The following is a 24,763-nucleotide window of genomic DNA, read 5'->3' as shown; positions in this document are numbered from 1 at the left end:
AGGATTCTAGATGAGGGGTCCAAAGGGGACAAGATGGAGGAAATTGGGTGTGCCTTGTCCTTTTTCTCCTTCTTCATGCCCTCCATGTCTCAGTGTGGTGTTGGCATTTTTCTGTTGGTTCAGGCTGGGGACACACTGTCCAACGTAGGTGACAGATATTGGCACGTTATTGTAAATGCAGCCCAGGGAGTTTCTGGTATTTAATGTTTGTCACATCCCACTGAGGGCAGAGCCCCACACGCTGCCCTGCAGGACAGAGCTGGGCAGGGCAGCAGAATATGTTATAAATAAACAAAAATAAGCAACCTTAAAACCAACACAGACAAATTACAGCTTCTTCTTTAGCAACAGGGCAGAAAGACAAAAGCTTTCTACAATCTCAGAATCATCAATACCACAAATTCCCACAGGCTGGGGTCAGCCTCTCTGGGCTGGTTTGTTTTGGGAGGAACAGGGAAGAGCTGGGCTGCAAGCTGGGAAGGGATTCTGCTGGAGCAATGAGGCAGAAAAATGACCTGTGAGGAAGGATGGCTGTCACTGAGGAGGTTTGGGATTTGTCAGGGTCAGAGAGAGATTTCTAACAGCCCAAGACAGAGGTTAATCAAGATCAAGCTGAGCATTTTGCAGTGTGCAGTTAAAAAGCAAAACTTGTCTAAAAAGACCTTAGAAATGTGCATTAAAAAGCACGGAAATTGCTGTAACTCCAACAGAACTTAAATAACATAAAAGATGGTAGGACCTGTCTCTCCTCTGGGGGTTGGAATGAGATGGTCTTTAGTGTCCCTTCTAACCCAAAACATTCTGTGATAAATCCAGGTAACACAGGTCCTGGGAAACCAAGGCACTGTTAAATGATTGCATCTACCTAAGAGATCATAACTTCATCTCCCTCTCTTTATTCCCATTAAAATATTTGGAATAAACTGTTGGTGAGACAATACTGATGGTACAATCCCAGGACTACTAATCAGCACAGCCTGGCACAGAATCCATCTCTATTTTACTCCTTGAACTCAATTAATACCAAGTAGTTTATTAGAAATTAAGTAGCAAATGTTTAAATATTAAAAATGTTTGGGAGATAAATATTTGAGGAAAAAGAAGCCATTAAAGGCACTTTCTCTTGGCACACTGCTTTATTAATCTCTTTATTGGGAGAAATAAAAATGAAGGAAGAAAGCAAAAGCAAATTGCTTCAAATTGATCACAAAATGAATCTTTAAGAGGAGGATGGACCTGAGGTACAGAGGAGCCAATTGCTGCTGTCCAGGCTGGGCAATACAGACAGATTTTCATAAAAATCCCTGCTGCAATAACAAACCTACAGTGAAGAATTCAGGTGTTGTAGCAGACATTTGGGAAAGAAACCCTTACCTGAAATAAAATGCCAAGGCTTGGAGTTTTAAAATTCTTGCAAAAAGTGTCCAAAGTTACCAATGGTTATTTATATTCTTAAAATAATTGTTTTCACAGAACCATTTCACAGGACTTCTAAATGAAGTTTAGAGAAGCAGCTCAATGATGAATAACAATGAAAAGAAACCATTGTGGGAAAAATAATTCTAGGACAGTTCCTCTCACTGTGTGAATGTTTTTCAGGGAGACACTCAGCACCCATGTTTTCCTGGTAATTTTGCAAAAAATTGCAATGCCATTCCCTTCTTTTCTCCACAAATCCAATTTTTGCATTGCTTATTGATAGTTAAATAAATTAAAGAAGTTTCATTGAAGTTAAAAGAACTTTTTTGAAAGTTAAAGACATTTTATCAGCCTGCTCTGGTGGGAGTTGGCCCTGCCCATGGTCTTTCAGGTCATTTCCAACCCGAGCCATCCTGGAACCCTGGAGCTGCAAAAGGGTTTGGAATTTTGGATCCTCAGTTGGGTCCACTGGTGGAAGATCATCTCTGGAAAACCCCTGCCTGTGATAAAAGGAGCTTTTTTAAAAATCCAGTGCTGGATTGCAGCCAAAGGGGCTCTGATATGTGTTGAAAACAATGCTGGAGCTCTGCATTTCTCTCTGATTTTGGTGTAGCTGAATGTGCTCAGTATTTTTAATGCTGTATTCCACCATAGATGGGAAAAATGTTAATTACAGTATATGCAATACAGATGTTTAGTCACTTTATGTAAAACATCTGAAATGTGAGACAGAAAACTGTCCCCACAGTCAGACTTTTCCCTGACTTTCTAACTTCAATTATTCCCTCATCATTGCACTGTTCTCCCTTGATGCATGGATTACATGATGGGACAGAAAAGAAGTTCTGGTTTAGTCGAGGGAAGAATCCCACAAATGCTTTTATTGCATGTCTTTACAAGAAAAGTAACTTTTATTGCAAGGTGTCTTCATACCCACCCTCAACATAGCTTTCTTTAATACAAAAACAGGGTATTTATTAACATAGTATTTTCTTTTCCTTGATCCAGTACTGATATAAAAAAATCCATGTGCTCTTAGGTTTAAATCATGCTTTAATTAGGTTGTTCTAAAATCACCTGTGACTTTATTAATCTTGCACAAATAATAGTTGCTTCCTGTACGTGGTGGCTGGAGAATCAGGGTTTATATTTCTTCTAAACTGCTTGTTTTGTTAAATGAAGTGCTTGAGCTAATTAAAGACGTTTTTGGGGATGTCTCAGCTTTAGCCTAATAAAGGAGAGGCACAAGAAGGTGCACACAGACACTTCTTATTGCCCATAAATCTGCTCTTATTGCAACTGTAAACTCTGGAATGGAGTTTTATGGCTCCCATTCCGTCGAAAACTGTAGAGGCTGTTAGTGATGCTGGATATTTGAATAAAAGCAGTTTTGAATTTTGGGTTTGATTGCTTTTACTTGTGAATTATGCCAAAACTGCGGTAGTCATTATCTTAAAAACTATTTAATTAAATGTAAGTATCCAGCTGTGTGTATTTTCAAAGAGCCAAAGTGCTCCAAGATCTTCAGCAGAAGAGGAATATATGTATTTATGTATCACAGTTTGCAAAACTCTTTCCTCATCAGCTTTCTTTGAATTTCCTTACTTGGGGATATTTCATTTGCAGCCTTAATGATTGGTTTGGTCTCTGTTTCTCATGTGCAATTTGAATTTTTGGAGCTAATAAGCAGAAATGAAGGCCAGGGCTCAGCTAGCAGGATCAATGTGCAGCAGGCCTTGGGCAGAGAGAGGGGTGGGAGCTCCAATCCTGCTCTGCCTTCAGAGGAGGGAGTCCAAAATGCCCTGACTCTTCTGCCCACAAAAAGAGGAGGGAGTCCAAAATGCCCTGACTCTTCTGCCCACCAAACCTGAGCCTTTTTTCCTCTTGATTTTTCTTCTTCAGCCTCTCCCAGCCCTGATTGCATTTCTCCCTCTCTGAGGGATCTTTGTTCTCCTGCCCCTTTCACTGCAGTCCCAGCTTTGTGCCAGATCCCCGTCCAAGTCGCTCTCCTCTCACTCCCTGTTGGTTTTGCCTTTTTCACAATTACCCCCTATTTTTCCTGTTTAAGTATCTGCCTTTCCCTGCTCACCTTTTAATTCATGTCTTGGCTCCCTCATTTGTCAGTGTCCTTAATCTTATTCTCCCCTGGGATGAGTTTATATCTTCTCTCACCTCCCTTCCTCCGGCTAATTTTTCAGGAACTCTGTCCCTTTCTTGCCCCTCCTTTTTTTTTTTTTTTTTTTTTTTGCCCATTCCAGTGGCAGTGGCATCCAGCCCCTTCACTCAGCCAGTCCCAGTTCCCCTCCTGCACCCACACAGGAATCTGTGCTCCCTTGGGTGTGCAAATCCTCAGCCTGTTCCAAACCCCACCAGAGTTCAGCTCAGGCTGCTGCCCAGACTTCAGCCGTGCCTCAGAGTTAATGATGTGAATTAAGGAGTCAGCATTAACTTGGAATTTTCTGGCTTTTGACTTTTCTTCTCACAGCTTGATGTTTTTGTAATGCTCTGTTTTTCTGAGACTTCAAAAAAAAAAACCCAAAAAAACAAAACCAAAAAACCACCACCAACCCAGATGGGGAACAATGTGCCAGCAGGACGTGTTTTGGCAGTTCTGCCACAGCTCCCTGGGGTTGTTCTGGAGTGTTGCCCCTCTTGGTGCCATGTGCCAGAAGGGCCACATTTGGTGTCTCAAAATCCCAGGATTATTTTGGGTGGAAAAGACCTCCAAGATCATCGAGTCCCAGCTGTGCCTGATCCCCAACTTGTCCCCAGCCCAGAGCACTGAGTGCCACATCCAGGAATTCTTTGGACACCTCCAGGAATGGGGATCCCACCACTTCCCTAAACAGCCTCTTCCCATGCTTCCAGTCCTCTCCAGGAAGAAAAAGCTCCTGGTGTCCACCCTGAGCTCCCCTGTCCCAGCCTGGGGCCGTTCCCTCTGCTCCTGTCCCTGTTCCTGGAGCAGAGCCCGACCCCCCGGCTGTCCCCTCCTGGCAGGAGCTGTGCAGAGCCACAAGGTCCCCCTGATCCCCCTTTGCTCCAGGCTGAGCCCCTCAGCTCCCTCAGGAGTTCCCAGCCCCTTCCCAGCTCCCTCAGGAGTTCCCATCCCCTTCCCAGCTCCCTCAGGGATTCTCCAGCCCCTTCTCAAATCCCTCAGGAGTTCCCAGCCCCTTCCCAGATCCCTCAGCCCCTTCCCAGCTCCATTCCCTTCCCTGGACCAGTTCCAGCCTCTCAATTTCCTTTCCTGAGTGAGGGATTCCTAAGTGGGGACAGGATTCAAGGTGCTGCTCACCAGTGATGAGTACAGAGGGAAAATGCTGAGAGTCTCATCCCACAGTCAGCTCAGCCACCTTGGGGAGGTGGCACTTCTAGACAGGAGCCCCAGCAGGGAGCACATTCCCTGCCAGTGGTGCCAAGGAAAAATGTAAAAAAAAAGGGAAATAAGTGAGGTGACAAGCTGGGAAACAGCCAACAGGGAAGGGTCAGCCCCCAGGCAGAGCAGGGAATTGATTCACTCCCCTCCCAGATGCATCTCACTGATCTCCTGCAGCACCTTGACAGAAAGCAGATACCACAGCGATAGCTAATTTAAAGGTATCAATAGAGAGTCACACTCCAACCTCCTGAATCCCAAACCTCTTCTGTGGTCACAGCATCACACCACACCCCCCCAGCCACAGGATATGCTGAGGCTGTGTGAGATTACACAAATCTGCTCTGAACTGTGACAGACTGGGGCCCTGCAAGCCATTTCCACGGTGTGGCACAGCTCTGTACATCCCAGGGATGATTTCAGGCAGTGACATCCGTGGATGCAAGCTTTGCACGGTTGCATTTTCTCACGAGCAGTGCAGATTCACACACTGTATCCTGCAGGTCAGAGCAGCTGCCTGGAGGAGAAAAATGGAATCAAAAATGTTCGATTTGAGCAGAATTCCATCACCTGGATTTTTAAAATGGAATGGAGTTTGGACCTGGGATGTGCTTAGGGATGTGATTTAGTGGTGGATGTGGCAGTGCTGGGTTAATGGTTGGACTCGATGGTTTTGGAGTCTTTTCCAACATTAATTATTCTGTGATCTCAGAAAATAAATGATAACGTAATCGGGGGTTGAAGAGTTATTGTATCTGCCTGAGATGCAGACAGAGAGATATAATTCCTGTTGTGACCAGCACACCTCTAATCTAAAACTGTTTCAGAAGTTCCATTTGTGTGGATTTTTGCTCTGATTTGCAGGGAAGCTCCAGCCTGGGTTAATAATACAGTGGCAGCACTTCACAATGCTCTCCACCATCCAGAAGTAGCTATTAAACTGTCAACAGCACTAAAAGATGATATTTTGATGGCAATGGATAGGAACCCCATCTCCCTGCCCGTGCTACTCAACATTTCTGCAGCTTTCAAGTGCAGTCAAGCATAATTTGTCACCTCCTTGCATATGTGACACTGTCTGAACAGGGACTCTGAGCTACAACTCTGTCAATCTGTTTTTTTTCCCAGGCAAAACTCATGCAGCAGCACCAGACAGCAATTCCCCTTGCCTCCCCCGTGCCCCTTGCACTCTTTGCTGTTCACCATCCACCTGGAGACCTCAGGAGGGGTGGCAGGAGGTGCCAGGAGCTGGAGCTGATCTGGACCTGCATTATCCCCTGCCCAGCTGCAGCCAGAGATATCATTTAGTGCTCACAACCAGGGGTGGATCCTGCTGGGAAATGCTTCCAAGGGCTGACTTGGCCAATATCTGCCTGGCTATCTTCTTCCTCACAGCCTAACCTTTCCTTTCATGCTGCACACATCCTAAAGGACATTGCCAGCATTCAGTTCAGGTGAAAACACTTTTTCTTTTTTGGCCGTTGTCACAAGTCCACCATAGGAGGGGGTGACCTCAGCAGTGATCTCTGTAATCACCACCTCCAAAGTGCACCTGCAATCTGGAAGAGATTGGTTTGTGCCAAAATCCAGCAGATAATCACAAACCCTTCTGTCCCTGCTGCAGTTTTAAGATGGTGATCAAAGTCCTTCAATCCCACCTACATCAAACACTGAATAAACCTGTCTAGAGCTGGAATATTAGAGGCAGAAATAAGCTTCATTTATAATTCTTAAGCAAAAACAAATTATTTCATGTCCTTGTGCCCCAAGTTGTTTTTCTTTCTTATCCTAACTAGAATAATGAGAAAAAGGTGGGAGGAAAAGTGCATCCACCTGGGCTGCTCTAGAAAGGCTCAGCAGCAAACGTTTTGAAGTCTGCCATGAAACATTCATCAGCCTCATTTGCATTACAATGTCATGGTTCTCTGGGTGAAATCCTGAAATTATTGCAAATCTGTTTTTTAATTTATTGAAAGATTGCTAAAATCACCACATGCAGCTGATAGGAAGGTAGTGGAGAGTCAAGGAACAACATGAGCACAATGTAATTCTAAAAGGATTTAAAGGAATCTGCCCTTACGTTCCCTGCATTTTAAGTTCTGTAAACTTTGTTGTTTGTTTGTTTGGAAAAAGCATATTTTCTAGAAAGGTATCTAAGAAATGCAGAGGTCACTCAGAACATTTTTGTAGTAGGTAATCACCGTCTCCAAAGAAATATCTACCTCAGAAATACTTCGAGGTATTTTCTCCTTGAAATACCCTTGGTGCACTGTAATCAAATTAACTCTCAGTATTCTTTTGGAAAACAAATCAGGCTGAATACATGTTTTTAATTTTCCTTATTGAGTTCAAATAATTTCTGAGTAGTTTTTTCTATAGCTGTATTTAGAATGTGGATACCAAAATGAATTCAATATTCCAGTGCTGCTCTTAGCAGTATTAGAGAAAATGATGTAAATCTTTGTTTACCCCATTAAAGCATTACATAATTAGACATGTAAATTATTAAAAATCCTTCATTGTGTTCCATCATTAGTCTTCTGATCAATTATCAGATGGATGATCATTCAATTGTTATCATATTCAGTTATTAATGATTTCTATATGGCAAACATCGAGAAGAATGATGCTACCACTGATCCTTTTAAAAATTCTCAATAAAAATTAAAACATCCCAGTGAAAATACCACCTTCAAAACATAATTTCAAAAACAACACTGCGATGGATTTTGGAGTGAATTAGGGATTTGCTGTGCTTTCCCCCCCCCCCCTTTCATGCTTAGAACAGGAACAGCAACATTTTGGCAAACAGGTGTTTGCTGTTTCAAAGTCTGGGAGGTCAATACAGAAATATGTGCAAGCAACAGGAACAGGTTGGGACATTTCCTCTTAACTTTGCTCCAGAACACTCAGAAGGAGGGCGATAAATTCAATATTTCGATGAAGACAATGAGCTGTTCCCAACAGCCAGTGGCACAAGCGCGACACGACTTGTCCCCGAGCGGCGCACCCAGGTTTTGCCCATGCCAGGATTTTGCAATCCCATTTTTTCCGGGACACGGAGCACGCAGCGAGCGGCTCTGCTGCCGGAGCAGCTGCTGGGGCGGCGGAGGGTGAATAATTGATGCGCTGGCAGCTCGGGCTGTCGCTGTCACCCGGCGGGGCTGGCCGGGCAGAGCATCCCGGGGATGCCCCGGGGAGCGGCTCCGCGGCTGCCGGAGCGCTCCTTTGTCACCCGCATGCACCGCGCCGAGAGCCGCCGGGAAACGGGGATTTGGGGTGAGTTCGGGCAACTTCGGGGGGTGTCTGAGCGTCCTGAGACCTCCTGTCACCCCTGTGCCAGCCTTTCTGAAAGTACTCTGCGTTCTTTTGGAGTTTGAAGTGAGTTAAAGCCCGAAAAGGCAGGTGGTGCCTTTCTTTTTCACTCTAGGAAATGTATAAACAGTTCCTCCAGAGCTGGCACTGAAGTTACGGTGTCCCTGTCGCTGTCACCACCCGGGGATGCTCCTGGGAGGACACGCAGCCCTTTGTCACCCCCTGCACTGCGCCGAGAGCTGCAGGGAAACGGGGATTTGGGGTGAATTCAGGCAATTTCGGGGGGTGTCTGAGCGTCCTGCCAGCTCCTTTCGCTCCTGTGCCAGTCTTTCTATAAATAATCTCCATTCTTTTGGAGTTTGAGGTGAGTTAAATCCTGAAAAGGCAGGATGTGCTTTTCTTTTTAACTCTAGGAAATGTGTAAACACTACCTACAGAATTGGCTCTGAAGTTATGATGTCCCCGTCGCTGTCACCCACCGGGACAGAGCATCCCAGGGATGCTCCGGGGAGCAGCTCCGCAGCTGCTGGAGCCATAAATAATCTGCCTTCTTTTGGAGTTTGAAGTGACTTAAAGCCTGAAAAGGCATGATGTGCCTTTCTTTTTAACTCTAGGAAATGTGTAAACAGTACCTACAGAACTGGCGGTGAAGTTATGATGAAGCTGCCTGACATTATCTGGTGGTATTTAAGTTTTCACCCCCCCCCCAGTAGTTTTAGCACACTACTAAAACTAAAGATATTGATGTTCCCTTTACGATTTCCCAAACTGAGATTCATGGAATTCAGTGTCAGATGTGAGAGCTTGAAAGAAGTTGTGTTTTCCATAAAAAAAAAGTTGGTTTCCTGTTGGAAGTTTAACTTATGGTGTTGCTTTTATTTAGATACATTTCCCACTGGGTTGAGAACATGACCTGAGACTTGCATTAAGTTCTTAATTAATAACTCTGCATTAAATGTTCTATTTTACTATAAAGTAATGGAAAAATAACTTAATTTTCCTAAGGATAGGAAGGAGATATATTTTGAATATAAAGCACACGGCAGGATGAACTAAAGCAACTCTCACCCCTTCTTTACAAGGTGAAAAACATCAAAGTATTTTTATTTATTAATCATTAACAGCAAACCTGCTTATAATACTTGTTCCAACTGTTTGAGTGCTGTTATTTTCCAGCAGTGATCCTGCCAGCAGTGCCTGGGAGCTCTCAGGTAACTCAGTCCTTGGCACAGTTAAAAATTGATACAAAAGCAATCAGCTCCCGAGAGCAGAGGCCATGGGTAGGAGCAGGGATGTGAGATGAATCATGAATAAGCCTTGATTGTGAATAACAAGTTCCCTCTCTTTTTATTTGTTTTTAATTGCATAGCCCACATTCTGCTGCTTCTGCTTTATTTCCTTTGTTTTGATCACAAAAGCATTTCTTCTTTGGCATCCAAGGCCCAGCCACATTTTGAAGGGATACAAGTCCAGCACAATGATATCTGGTGCTAACAGTAATTAAATGTCCATGTTAAAAATAAAGAAAAAGCAACAAAAACCAAGAGGTGAAAGCAGGGATATGTAAACACCAGGAGATATGCAAAGAATGGATGTAATTCTGCACTCCTTAATCATGGGAGTAATCCTTATTCGGGAAAATAATCCTGCTGCTTTCAAAAGGCATCAGTGGGTGCTGGAGCACCAGGCCCAGCTTTTCCAAGGAGATAACAATGTTTTACCTGTATTTTTTCCTGCAGTGCAATTTTAGCAACACAGCTCGTGGTGATGTGTTTGAATGCAGTACTGATAATATTAAATTAGGCTTTACCTGATGTCCGTTTTGCCTCTGCAAGTGTGAAAGAGAAAAATGAGATAATGGATGAGATGTGGCAGGGAGAAGGTACAAACCCCACGTGTTTTATTGGCTAACCCTGTTCCCTGTGTTTGCAAATCACTTTTTGGTCTATGGGATGGATCAAATTTGCTTTTTTTTTTTAGGATAGGATGCAACTTCAGCACAAAAAAAACTCCTGATATCCCTTAAAGTGTATTTGGCTCTCCCTAAAAGTGATGTTGATAAATATTGTCCATCTGATTTAAATACAAGGGGATCATGATAATATCTTGGGAATGTTTTTATTGCTGTGAAGCTCTGAGATCTTGCAGGAATGAGACATTTTTATATAAATGTGGTGGTTTTGTTGCCTTTTTCACCAGCCCAGCTCAGCATTTCTGAGCTTTGCCCTCGCAGCCTGTGTGGTGCTGCTCTGTAATCCAGGAGGGGCTTTAGGAGCACCTGAGTGCCCTTCACCAGGCAGAGCATCTGTTAATGAGGAAAACTAATTACTTAAAAGCTTTCACTGGGATGGGGTTGTGAAGTATAAATAGTCATGAACTGCTCCTGTATTTGTGCTGCTGCCAGCACTGGTGGGGTGGAGGGAAGTTACCCTTTGCACTCGCTGCTCTGTGGGGAGAAAATTATCTTCTGAGCACCCAAAAAGAGAGAAAAATAAAAAAAAATTACAAGTAAAAATGCACTGGATGATGATTCCAGGTGGTGTTAAAAACTTACTCTGAAGTGACGTTGGCATTAAGTCTTTATTGGCTTTTTATTGCCCACTGAGGGCAGAGCCCCACACGCTGCCCTGCAGGACAGAGCTGGGCAGGGCAGCAGAACATGTGAGAGATAAACAGAATAAACAACCTGGAACCAGCACAGACCAATTATGGCTTTGCTTTGGCAGCGGGGCTGACAGAGACTTTCTACAATCTGGGAATCATCAATAGCACAAATTCCGACAGTTTTCCCTTGTCCTCCACGAGTCCCTCTGCTGTAAATCCTCCAGCCAGGCTGGAGGAGCAGAGTTCCCAGCAGTCCTTCCTTGTTTATGCTCCAGCCCAGCCCCAGTTTTCCCCCAGGGCATTTTCAGGGGTGTTCTTCTCTCCTGCAATGCTGCTCCTGTTTCCTGAGACACTTCTGCATCCCTGGGGAAGGAGTGCTGAGCAGAGACCAGCCCCACTCCCACCTCTGTGTGTGGTCCCACCCCAAACCTGTCCCAGATTGCCATCAGCGCTGTGCATTAATTACTGAGTTAATTGGGTGATGCTGTAACACCTCAGCCACACAGCTGGCAACCCACTGAGCAAACTCCCCTGGGAATTATGCCCTGGCCACTACCTGTAAAAAGGGATTCTCCTTCCTGCCCTCCCTGCAAAGTACACACAGCTCTAGAAGTTGTGCCCCCACTTGTTGATGTTGTGTTACCATTAATAATTATTAGAGTCCTGCACAGGCTTGTATCACAAACAACTAAAAATGTCTTCTGTGCCTCTGGCAGGAGGTGGAATAAGGTATAGAAACTTTTGCTGGTGATTAAAGCCCAGCAGTGCAGGATTTATGAGGGGCAGAACAGTGCAGAAAATACACAATAAAAGTGACAAAATCAGCTATTGACAATTACTTTGTCTGTCTTTTGGAAGAAGAAGACTGGAGTCAACAGAATATAGACATGTTTTCCCTTGTGTAGGATAAATAAATGGCAAAAAAAGAAGTGTTTTAGCAGCAGAAGGTCACTCTGGCCACAGTCCCCATGGGTGCTCTGGGACTGGGTTTCAGATCTCTTTGGGTTTAATTGATTGCATTTAGTTGTCTGCTTCTATTGCTCTGGATTCCTAGTGCCACTTGGAGCTGCCAACATGGAAAATGGATTTGGGAGGCTGAGCACAGACAGCTGGGCAGGTTGGGGAGATACCTGGCAGGGCTTGGCTTGGAAATTCCCACAAGAAGCAGGGCAAGGCAGGAAGCAAAGGCCACACATGGAGAGCCTCTTCTGAAACCAGCTGCTGCTCTTTGGAGCATTTAAAATTATTTTAAAAATCCCTTTCTGGATAAAATCGAACTTTAACAGGCAAAGTTCCTGTGCAAACTCTTATAGAGCTAGAGAACCTATTTTTGGTGTAGTTTTGGTTGACAGGCCACTTTTAAAAACAGATTATAATGAAAGCAAGGTTTAATCTACATTAGGTGGCTGGGTCTCACTTTGCTCAATTTTATGTGGCTGAGGGACTAAAACTGAGCTGCCCATGAAATCCCTGACCTGCATTAGTTGTCAGCACTGCAAAAGCAGAGCAGCAGCCTGCAGGGAGGGTCTGTGTCAGCCTGCAGGTGACTGCACCAAACTCCTCTGGTTTTCAAACAGCAATGGAAGCAACGTGGTTTTATTCCCATTTTCCATGCCTGGAGCTGATGAGTTCCCACAAAGGGCATTGTCCCAGCGTGTGACACGCAGGGAGGGCACTGGGGGAGTCCGTGGACAATGAAATACTTGCTCCATGGAGAATGAAAGAGTTGATGTCAGTGTGCAGCCTGAGAGCTGCCTTTGCCTGCTGAGCCCAGAACTGAACCACCCGAACTCTCCTTTCCCTCTTTTTTCCTCTCATACCTCAGCCTGAGTTTCTCAAGGCTGAATTTTCTAGCAGGCAGACGCTGCTTGCTTTGGGTTTTTTCATTTCTTTCCTTGCCTGCACATTGCCTTGAACAGCAGCTCCTGACCTACTTCTGTCTTTTAATTGCTGCTGCAATATGAATTTTAATTCCAGCCAGAGTCCAGATGTATTGAGGATGCACAGCACATGCCAGGGCCAGGCCATTTATCTCCCAGGCCAGTCTTTCCCAGCCCTTTGAATCCAGGGACCCCTTAACCTTTCTGAAAAAATATCTGAAGCCATCATCACGTATTTCACTGTTGTCTGCTGATGGGAAATGCAGATAATAACTGTTAATCTAAATGCTAATATGTATTTTCTCTGGCAGCTTAGTTCGTTTTACTGTTCTTTAACCTTTGGCTGAAAATATTAATGGAGATGGATGTGAGCCTTGTGCTGCCATCCCCCAGAGCCCAAATGAACCTGGGCAGTGGCAATTTATAGGTCAATTTATGTTTTTATTGTTATAGTTAATGCTTTATGCTTCTTTTCATGGCTATTTTTGGGGAATTATGGACACTAGAGGATGAGTGGGTCACTGAAAACCCAGTACTCTGGGTGTGGGGGAGATCACAGTTTGATGGATTAGAAATTAGGTTTAGCATTCTCCAAAAGGGTTCTGTGAACTTTGTTCCCAAAAAAAAAAGTCCTTTTTTTTTTTACTTCTCTACGTTTGAGAAGAAACACTGGTTACAGGTGCTGCATTTTGATAATCTCAAGAATTTCCTCTCTTGGGAACATTGTTTTGCTTAGCTAAGATCTCCCTTCTTTTATTCCACAGAAATGGGAAGTGAGAACAAGTTATCAATGTGTCTTCTACTGAATTAAATTAACTCACAGAATTAAAACTGAACTCAAGAAAAGCTTTAATCATTCTGTGGTTGTAGCTTGTCAAGCACTTGGGAATCCTTTGGGAGGGGGGAAAAAAGCATATTTAAGAACATAAGCTCAGGTTTTTCTGGGATACACTAGATTTTAATTAAACAGGAGTTTAATTAATAATAATTAATAAGTAGAATACAGAAAAGGAGAGATGCTCATACTCTGGAGAGTCAGAAAATGAGGAGAAAATTTGGGATACGGCCTCACACAAGCCCTGGGAATGTGGCTGGGAGGAGAAGGACAGCACACGGAGGAGGATCCTTCCCTCCACCATTCCAGTATCCTCTTTCCCATAAATATTTTCCAGTCTTTTGCTGGCTGGTCATTCTGCCAAGGGAGGATTTAACAGCACAGATGCATCAAATCATTATCCCAGTGATGTATTACAGGTACAATGTGTATTGCAACCTGTTCTCACAGCAGCCAGAATGTTAGTGCCTGATATTATTACTGATATTTGATGTACAATCCAACTCTATTTAATTAGTTCACTAAAATGCATTTTCTGCCAGAGATTTAGTGAACAGGAAGGAAAATCACCTTCTTGGAGAAATGCCTCATAGCAGGATGACTGCAAAAAGCAGATAGTAGAGTCTGAGAGGCAGAAATTGAGCACATCAATCCTGCAGACCCCCCAAAATCTGTGGAACCTCGCAGCTGAGATGTTTAGAATACAAGCTGGCAATTTAGCTGTAAAATTAAACTCTTCAAAAGGAAACTCTGATGATATTACCTATAAACACTTTAGAAGAGCAGATTAATCTGGAGTTTATGGGTAAGGTAGCAGAGAGATGCTTCTGTGCTCAAAGAAGAATTTTTATGTTTGGGTAAATGACTTATTCCTCATCCAAAGAGCTGCAGCTTTGCCTTGAACACGAACCTGAGCTGTGGCCTGGGGAGTCATCCTCAGTACAGCCACACTTGTGTTGTCTCCTTGGTACCCACATTCACAGTGGCACCAGGACATCATTAAAAAAGGTTTCATCTTCTTTTTGCATCCTCTGAGGAGGCAGGAGAGCAGGATTTTGGCCCGAGCTCTGCGTTGGGCTTTGGACTCCCTGTATGCTTGATTGCAATTTGTGCACTGCTGTGCTGCCCAGAGCCAAAGTCTCCCTGAGGAGCTCACAGACCTTCCTGAGGAGCACAGACCTTCCTGAGGAGCACAGACCTTCCTGAGGAGCACAGACCTTCCTGAGGAGGACACAGACCTTCCTGAGGAGCACAGACCTTCCTGAGGAGCACAGACCTTCCTGAGGAGGACACAGACCTTCCTGAGGAGCACACAGACCTTCCTGAGGGGTCAGAAGCAGCTTCCTCCTCCTTCTGTCCTGTGGGAAGCGTGGGCTGACTTGGTTGATGTATGTGGGAGGAGAATGCAGGAGCCAAACACCACCACAGGTCCCGTTCTCCTGCAGGTGGGAGGATAAAAGGGCTTGGAAATGGATCTCAGAGCCCTCTTCCATGAAAGTGAGGATCTTCTCCTGCTCAGGGCTCACTGCGGGGATGTGAGGAGGGCCCCACTCGTGTTGCTGCTGTTGCTCTACCCCTGTGAGGTTGGCAGCTCCTGGACCACTGGATTAGGGAAGGTGTCCCTGCCCACAGCAGAAGCTGGAATCAGGTGGTCTTCAAGGTCCTTTCCAATCCAAACCATTTGAGGATTGTGTGATTCCCACAGTTTGTGGTTGGGAATGGTCGCACTCCTAAATTGTCATTCCCTGCAAACCTCTCCATGATCAATGCACTGCTCTGGGAAGGCTCATGGAAGCCTCCAAGGGCTGGACGTGGGGTTGGTGGCTTGTGCAGAGTGAAAGAGCTGCTTTGGTGGCTTCTTCCAGCAGACAGGTCAGAGAGATCCAGAGGGGAGAATCCTGGACAGTGAGCTGCAAGGAAACCTGTGCTGCTGCCTGCATTCCTGATTTGAAAAGCCAGGTGTCTGTTAAGGAAGGCAGGAGCCTCCCCTGAAATGGAAAATGCAAAACCCCTCCCTCTGAATTGTTATAATTTTGAAATTTGGGGCTCTCAGGCAAGGATATGGGAGCAGGAATAACGGTTATTTAGTAGGGAAGAAAATAAAAATAAAATAAAAAATGCAGTAATACAAAACACCACTGCTAAGAGTCAGAACAGCCCTGTCCCCTGTGGGTCAGGGAGGTGGCTCAGCCCCATCCCAGGGGGGCTCAGCCCTCCTGCAGTGCCAGCTGTGCTTCTGCTGGAGCAGGATCCTGCACCAGGGGGGAGTTTTCCTCTGGAGCTCCAGGGCTGGGGGAGATGGGCCTGGGCTCCCCTGGGAATGCAGGGGGAAGGAAGCTGCTCCTCTGGGAATGCAGGGGGAAGGAAGCTGCTCCTCTGGGAATGCAGTGGAGAGAAAGCTGCTCCTCTGGGAATGCAGGGGGCAAAGGCTGCTGAGCTGTTCCCAGGTCAGATTGTATCCAGGTAGGAATGCTTGGCTCCTCCCCTGGGTGGAGCATCTCCCCATGGATGATGGAATTTTCTCAGCCGTGCAGGGACACTCACTGGCCATGAACAGAAGATAATTAATAATTAATGGCCCATGAACAGAAGAGATTTTCTGGAGGGAGGCTTGGTCATGGTGGTAAAGATAAAGAAAAAACTGCCCAATGTACAGAAGAGAACTGCCCCAGCTCTGACAGATGGGGATAGAATACACAGCCCCATTTCCAACCTAGGACAGTTCCCAGGCTGGTAAATGGAGCCTTGCCCTGGGTCTGGCAGTGAAGGGAAGAGGAAGGAAAGAGTGGCTTCTGTCATCCCAGGACTGCCTGTCCAGCCCGGATGGGAATGGCAGGTCACCATGGAGTGATTTATTCTTAATCACCTGTGCTCATTTCCTTCGTGGATCTGCTGTGAGTTGCTCTGCCACACCAAATTCCACTTTATTGCTTCTCATGTTATTTCTCTTTCCCTTTGTGCTCCTCAGGTAGCAACTGCATTTTAGCTTGTTTTCAGGAACCAGCAGTAATATTTCCTGAGCCAATTCCTTTCTTTAATTTGTTGTTGTTTTGGTGTCTGACACATCCAGAGCTCTCCCTGGACTCCAGAGTCTCAGTACAGTACAAGTGTCTTGAACAGAGTTTATTTTAATCAGGCCTCCCAGAATTCAGTAAATACTCCAGGCCAATTCCTCCAGTAAATCTGAACACATTCAGCAAAAACATGTGCAGCCAGTGCTCAGACATAATTGCCAACAATTTCACACCCACAGAATCCTTGCTTGCCTCTGACATTCCCAGAGCCCCATCTTCCTTCCAGCAGGAACCTCCCAGTTGCTAAGGGGATGGAATTTTCGACGCAGCTCTAAATGAAATATTTTCAGCACTGAGTGCAGAATTACCCATGTAGTTTTTCTGGTTAATGTCTCTGTATCAGAGTGGAAGGACCACGCTGCAGAGAGAAGCAGCTCTCCAGAGGTCTGGAGGCCAGGTTTGATCCAGGCACTACCCAGGCATTCAAAATACGAACTGAATCAGTGTCTGCTGCATTTAACTGGAACTCTGACAATTACAGGCTGTCACAGGAGACTTCCACTCCTCTTCCTGACTCAATTACCCAGGCTCATGCTTCTCCTAAGGTTGAGCGTGACTCTATTTACCATGCTGTAAATAAAGTCAAGCTCATTCTCCTTTTTCTTTGCTATCCTAAGGAAAAGGGAGAGGCTGATTTTAGCACCCAGCATCCAATCGAGCTCAAGCCTCAGGGGGAGCTTTTGGTTGAATTGCAATTAAGTATTTATTTTTAGTCCAGTTGTGGTTATTGATGCACTGAATTAAAAAAAAACAAAAACAAAAAACAAACAACAAAACTCTTCCCATGTTATTGCCCATTCCTAAATCCTTACTATAAGAGTATCTATCATAAAGTCTTAAAATTACAAATATACTTAACTCAGGTCCCTTTAAAATTTTACAGACACAAATCATTACTAGGCAAAATACTGCAGCACACCACTAAGTTATATTATTGCCACTGTATTTTCCATAATGTATCCTACTCCTTATGCAGCCTTGTTTTCTTCATTCCCTATATTTTGTGCTGAAAAGTTGTTTGCATTAAGCTGTTCACAAGTCCTGGTTTCTTTTGTGCGTGCTCTGTTGACTGCAGCTCAATAATTTTTGAGAATATCGAATTATTTCTTGAATTTTGGTGGTGCTCTGAGTGTGTCCATGTACAATTCCTGACTTGTGTCCTGCTCTGGAGCTCATGAACTCTGCATCAGTCAGGGAGGCTCCACTAACCATGGGAGTGCTCCCCTTCTTTTGCTTCTCCCCTTTTCCCACTGGGATGGCACAGAAGGATTATGAGAATAAATCACATGGGACTCTATTTTCTTCATGGTGGAAAAAAAGGCCATTCTTTATTCACATATCTCCTTTTTTATAAATTTCACAGACCTTGTGTGGGATTCCCATTGGTCAATAGCTTTCTTGCCAATTATTTATGGATTAATAACAAGTTGTTATCCTGTATTGATTGGTCGCTCAAATTCTTGGTGTGTATGTGCAGGGAAAGTTCTTTGTGAGATATACTTTTCATTTTTCTGTCTAAAATGTAAAAGCAATTTATACAGGTTGTTTTTTACTCAAGAATAGATTGTTATGTTAATGAGCTGCTCACACCAGGGTTGCTTTCACATGGGAACTGGTAAAATGCAAGCTTGATTTAGAAGAAATGACAGGCCAGCCACAGCAGGCCTGATTTTAGAAGGTTTTTCTTTATAATTTTTCTACCTTACTGCAACAAAGGATCAGCACAGGATCATCCATGGAAGTGCTGTCCCACAGGAATGAAATCCCTCTAAAGCTGGGGAACTGGGAAGTGCCCACCACAGTGCTGTGGAATCTTGGATGGGCTGCTCCCAGATGTTGTGTGGGAGTGTTTAACTGAGCTGCATGGGATAAATGCCTGAAAAAAATCCGTATCTTGTGGAAATCCCTGCTGTGCTCCCATGGTTTGAGTTGGAAGGGACCTTAAATCCCATCCAGTGCCATCCCTGCCATGGTCAGGGACACCTTCCACTATCCCAAGCTGCTCCAAGCCCTGGCCAGCCTGGCCTTGGACACTGCCAGGGATCCAGGGGCAGCCAGAAATAACAAATTGTGCCATTGCTGATGCTCTCATTAACTCCCCAGAGCTGCTTCAGGAGATGAAAAGTCTCCTTTTCACACCGCAGGAGTTTTAACTGTGCCCTGGCTAAAGATTACCTCAACCTGCTATAAATTGAGATGTTTCACTAATTGCTTTCTTGGTTCATTAGCCAAATTGTGAGTATGAGGGAAATGGAAAAGGCTCAGAATGAATTTCCCTTGCAATCCTTAATTTAAATGGTGAATAATAATTTAATGTTGAACAAAACATTTTGGGTGATTTGCTGTGCTGGAGCTCATTTTTTACCTTGGGATCATTTGCCACCTTTGAAGCTTTGTGGGAAAATGATCCCCAGCTCTTCTTCTTTGTGATGTGACACCAGGCAGGAAGGAATAATCATTACAGAATAATTGTAATCATCTCAAAATTTATACAGAAACACTTTTGTCATGGGAGATCCTCCTCAGATATTGTTTTAAGCAGTGAGAATAGAGAGATAAAAGGCAAAAATCTGTAAAGGTTTTGCTTCTGTGAACGCTGTGGCTCTATTTCCATTTCAGCCATGAAGGTGTCAAAGCTACAACATGTCCCTGGTTTACTCTTTCCAACACTCAGCTAAAAATCAAAGATTATCTCTGAGCAGCTGCAGGTAACAAATTCTACTAATTCATCAAAGCCAATGTGGTAGAATTTAATCAGTTTTATGAAATTCCTCCCATGGATTGTTATGGTAGGGCTGTGGCACAGGAGGTCGTTTGTGAGCTCCCAATTGCTGGTTGTGTGACAGTGAAAAAAGGAGGCCAAAAGAAAGGTTAAATTAAAGAAGCTGCTGGAAGCTATTTATGTGAGATGAATGTATATTATCTAAATTAATGACAGCAAACCTCCAATTAGCTGAATCCTGATGCACAATTCAAGCTTTATGAGGTAAATGCATGTTTTGTTCAGGCAAAGGGTTGGGTAAGGAAGGTTTCACTGGGGTGGGGTTCCAGGTAAATGAACATTTTCTCTTTCTTAGGGCACAGTGACCTCGCTGCTGCTGCTGCTGACAAATCTTTACAATAAATCTGTCATTGTTTCCCAACATCAATAAGGAGAGTGAAACTTAGGACCTTTCCCTCTAAAATATCCTCCTATAACATGGGATGAACAAAAACCTTGCATGTGCTGCTTTGTGTTTCCATAAACAACTTAATTTTTATTTTAGAGCAGAGATTTCCTCCTCAGACCAGTCCATGTTGGTCTGGCTTAAATAAATTTGCTTCTGTTTTGTTCATTTAGAGAATTCCTTTGTAAAAATACAACAAAGAGGGCTGCAGCTATGAACTCCTTCAAGGAATTCAAAGGAAATTTCTAGTGTTTTTAGGAGTTTATACATGCTAAAATAATGGTGTAGTGGAGTGATTTGATTAATTTACTCTTTGGGAAGGGTAGGATTTTGTTGGAGATTATCAGTTATTTCATTATCCTGATTATGGTAATTGAGATTCAAGATTTAATTACACTTTGTGCAGAAAAACTCTATTTTAATATACCCAGGAGCTTCACGTCTTCTCATACCTCTTCCTATGCATCTTCTGAGTTTTGTGATTTTAGTGCATCTCTTATTTAGTGTCAGTATTTTGCAGCAATGTGCCCCTTTCTAAGAAAATATCAGTTTCTAGAGTACTTCTGCTCATTTAGGATGAGTTAGGGAGATGTGGGGGCACTGCTGTATTTTATTTATTTATATTTTCTTTGATTTCAGGCTCTATTCCTTTGTCATCCTGGTCTTGTCAAGGTAATTTACACTGGCTTTATTATTTTTTTTTTCATATTATCTTCTGATGTATTTTAATCCCATCTTAATTTTGAGATGCCTGAGATATCGAGATCCCTTTTTAAAAATTAAGCAGCACTCTGGGTTACTCAGCACTTCTGTGCTGTGTGCTCATATTCAAACTCACTCACTTTGTATTGCTTCAGTTGCTATTTTTAAGATACAGGCACAAATGCAGTTTTTCTTGTTTCACCGTTTTGCAATTATTTTGTTTTTACCTGAGATTTTCTCTGTCCATTCCATCCAAAAATACAGAGGCTTTTATAAATAACTTTTATTCAGCTTTTAGTCAGGGAGAAAAAACCCAAAAAACCCAATTTCAAAAAAAATCCATAAAAACTCACTCAACTTTAAAAGCATTATCTGCTGTTTTGTTCTGGGGAGGATGGAGCCAGGCTTTCTTTGCAGCCTCCTCCTCAGTCCCCAGGGTTTTCCCAGCAATATTCTCCATTTTCCTTCTCTCCAGTGCCTTTTCCTGTGCCATTAGAGTGGGACTATTTTTCATGTGAGGGTTTTTCTTTTGTTTCCTGTGTCCCACTCATGTTTCCCACTTTGTCTAACTGGGATTGCTCTCCTTCTGAGAGCTGAGGGACGTTTCTAACACCCAGAATTGAAGACAAATAATTACATGTGGCTTGACCCAGGTCACCAGCTGGTCACCACCCGCCTTTTCCTTCATTTTTATTCCCCTACCTTTGATCCCCACTGCTGTTTATTCTGCATTTCTAGCAGGAGACATTTAGCAAAGGCTTTGGCTATAAGATGAATTCCCAAATCCACAGAGTATCCTCATATTGTATTTTCAAACTGAAATCCTCTTGAAAGGTCATTTGAAGGTTTGAAATACCAGAGCACTTTGCTGTTGATTTTTCTTATGGTGATTGAGGAGCCATGGAGCTCATCAAGCTTCTCTACTAAAAAACACAGCCACTGGTTAAATTTATATTCTTGTAAAGAAAGAGCCCACAGAGCGTTTCCACATGCTGCTGCTGGAACTGCATTATTGAGGGATGGATGTCCCCAGGAATGACACCTGGATCTGCCCAAATGGGGCAGAGGAGAAACCATTCCATGAACCTGATGTAATTAAAGGAGAGCACAGATCCACTTAGCCATGGTTATGATGAGGGATTAATTTCCACAGCCCAGCAGTGGTTGAGGTTCTCAGTGCATAGCCCAGAGCAGCTGGGGCTGCCCCTGGATCCCTGGAAGTGTCCAAAGCCAGGTTGGACATTGGGGGTGGAGCAGCCTCTGACAGTGGAAGGTGTCCCTGCCATGTGTCTTGGTTTGAACAGCCAGGTGTCTGCAAAGGAAGGCAGGAACCTCCCCTGAAATGGAAAATGGAAACCCCCTGCTTCTGAATTATTATAATTTTGAAATTAAGGGGTGCTCAGGCAAAGTTCTTTAGTAGGAGAATTAAAAATACAAAAAACACAACACTGCCAGAGTCAGAGCAGCCCTGTCCCCTGTGGGTCAGGGAGGTGGCTCAGCCCCATCCCAGGGGGGCTCAGCCCTCCTGCAGTGCCAGCTGTGCTTCTGCTGGAGCAGGATCTGCACAAGGGGGGAGTTTTCCTCTGGAGCTCCAGGGCTGGGGGAGATGGGCCTGGGCTCCTCTGGGAATGCAGGGGGAAGGAAGCTGCTCCTCTGGGAATGCAGGGGGAAGGAAGCTGCTCCTCTGGGAATGCAGGGGGAAGAAAGCTGCTCCTCTGGGAATGCAGTGGGGATAAAGCTGCTCCTCTGGGAATGCAGGGGGAAGGAAGCTGCTCCTCTGGGAATGCAGGGGGAAGGAAGCTGCTCCCCTGGGAATGCAGGGGGAAGAAAGCTGCTCCTCTGGGAATGCAGGGGGAAGGAAGCTGCTCCTCTGGGAATGCAGGGGGCAAAGGCTGCTGTGCTGTTCCCAGGTCAGATTGTATCCAGGTAGGAATTCTTGGCTCCTCCCCTGGGTGAAGCATCTCCTCATGGATGATGGAATTTTCTCAGCCATGCAGGGACGTCACTGGCCATGAACAGAAGATAATTAATAATTAATAATTAATGGCTCATTAAAAGAAGAGAACTCCTGGAGGGAGGACTGGCTGTGGAAGAGATAAAGAAAAATCTGCCCAATGAACAGAGAGAGCCACCCCAGCTCTGACAGATGGGAATTGAATACACACCCAGCTAAACCTGAGACACCATGGCAGGGGATGGAACGGGAGAGGATTTAGGTTCCTTCCAGCCCAAACTCTTCCATGATCAATATCTCTGTATGATTAACTCAGAACCACATCGCCAGGCAGGTGACAGGGTGACCACTTTATTTTGGGGGCTGGTTTGTGAGGGGTGATGTTTGTTGAGTGAATAATTTTTGGTATCATGCTAATAACATGCTTTTAGTCGCCCCATAGGCTGTAGATGTATTCTATGAGATAATGTATTTATAGTTTTGTTCACCAAGTTTGGATCAAATAAAAATTACTGAGTTCATAGGTTTATAGGCAGTCCAAACAATGGATAATTTCAATATAAGTAGCAAGGGATAATTTCAGTGTAAAAAAAATTCAGTATAATAACAATGGATAATTTAGGTATAAATAACCCTGAATTCATTCAGGAATGGTTCTTTTGTAAAAGTAGTAATTATAGCCCTACCACCATCATAAATGCAAAAATCATAATGCTTCTAAGACTTTAGAAAAATAATATTGAATAATAATATTTTTTTGGCTAAATGGTGATTTCTCTCAGCATTGACCTGCCTACCCATGAGTTTGATGCTGTTTTAATTAATCCTTTTTAGGCACAATGATGAAGTGTCTAAACTTCCCTGTGTCATCCCAGTGCTCTTTTCTCTTTGCAATCAGGATTTCTCTGTTTTCCCACTCTGAGTTCATGCCCTTAAATATTTTTCCACTAATTTTCCAGGCTTTGAGGATCCAGCTCTGCACTGACAAAGGCAGAGGGCTGAGTTATGCTAGAAAAATATTAATATCATGCAGTGATTTTTTTTTATTCTTAGGAGAAGATAGATCATATAAATGAGGCAATCATTGTTGAGAAGAGAACTTACAATCTTTCCTTTCACCAGCACAAAATGCCCAGCCTTTTTAAGGAAAAGGAAGATGGGAAGTGATGTGTGAAGCTCAGTAGCAGAAATATAATAGCTCTGCGTATCCCTCTTTGAAAAGCTGCAAGTTGGTTATTTTAATGAGTGAAAAAGTAAATTGTATATTATTTTTTACAAGAAAATTAGCTTTTATTTGTGTAAGGCAATCAGTGTTTATTATAAGTTAAACATTAGGAGAAACAAATTTTTAAAAAAACCCACATTCTCTTGGATTTACAATGAGGGTTATGTGCTTGGTTTTCACCACAGCTGAATAAAAACTCATCCTTAAAAAAAACCTGTTAAATATTCTTCAATTCTTGTAAATATCCCTGAATTCTTATTAAATGCTCTTCAATTCTGTATAATCCTGTATCATCTTCTCTTTGGCAGCCGCACAGCAGCTGTTGGCTCGCTGTCCCTTGATTAATTCTCTCCCTGTTCCAGGGTGGAATACACCTAGTTTGTTTAGTGAAAGGGAATATGGCTCATATTTAAAAATCCCTTTTAATGCAGTTACAGCATCTTTGCAGATTTAATTAGGTCTCAGCCCCTTCCAAATCACTCAAGTCAAAGGTCCCATCTTACTTGTCCCTGAGGCATCGTCACACCAAGTCCCCAGACGGCGCCGAGTTCCTAAGCAATGACTTTACCATATAGGGGCTAATTACTTCTAATCTTACACATTGATGAGGCTGGATTTTATGTCTCTGAGCCACTGGGACTGGAACTGCCAAATTATCCTCTCCTGTAGCACGGGGGTTGTTTCTCCATTAAAGGGACTGGCTCCACAAATGACAATCCCTTCCCACCAGGCGCTCGCGTTTGAAACCCGAATTATTGCTGGCACAGGCTGCATCCATGAGCTCTGGTAATCCCCATTAGGATCTCGGATAAGCTGCTGGAGTCTGGCTCAGTTAAACCAGGGAAGGGTGAGCAGAGCAGCAGAGGGAAGCTGAGAGCTGAGTCCTGAGGAGATGTGGAAGCTGCAGTGGAACAGGGAGCATCCCTGAGCCTGGCATGGAGCAGCATCCCTGAGCCTGGCATGGAGCAGCATCACTGAGCCTGGCCTGGAGCAGCATCTCTGAGCCCAGCCTGGGAGAGCATCCCTGAGCCTGGCATGGAGCAGCATCCCTGATCCTGGCCTGGGAGATCATCCCTGAGCTCAACCTGGAGCAGCATCCCTGAGTCCAGCCTGGAGCAGCATCCCTGAGCCTGGCATGGAGCAGCATCCCTGAGTCTGGCCTGGAGCAGCATCCCTGAGCCCAGCCTGGGAGAGCATCCCTGAGCCTGGCCTGGG

General features: G+C 44.1%; 1 protein-coding gene across 2 annotated transcripts in view; it reads left to right on the top strand.

Annotated features, from left to right (window-relative positions):
* The window catches only part of C6H10orf90 (chromosome 6 C10orf90 homolog), a 95,396-nt gene that overhangs the window by 27,969 nt on the left and 42,664 nt on the right, over nucleotides 1-24,763 (top strand). Inside the window, exon 1 of one of the 2 annotated variants that reach the window (XM_031505288.3) lies at nucleotides 7,683-8,071. The exons of the other annotated variant lie outside the window; for it this stretch is intronic. Coding sequence (XP_031361148.3) covers nucleotides 7,981-8,071 — 91 coding nt within the window. The 5' untranslated portion in view covers nucleotides 7,683-7,980. Of the gene's footprint in view, nucleotides 1-7,682; nucleotides 8,072-24,763 lie in introns of those variants that run through there. 2 annotated transcript variants of the gene reach the window in all.

The sequence above is a fragment of the Lonchura striata genome, chromosome 6 (assembly GCF_050655825.1).
Source record: "Lonchura striata isolate lonStrDom1 chromosome 6, ASM5065582v1, whole genome shotgun sequence".
In the NCBI taxonomy this organism is placed as follows: Eukaryota; Metazoa; Chordata; class Aves; order Passeriformes; family Estrildidae; genus Lonchura; species Lonchura striata.
The sequence above is the reverse complement of the archived record's forward strand: the minus strand, read 5'-3'. Positions and strand labels throughout refer to the sequence as shown.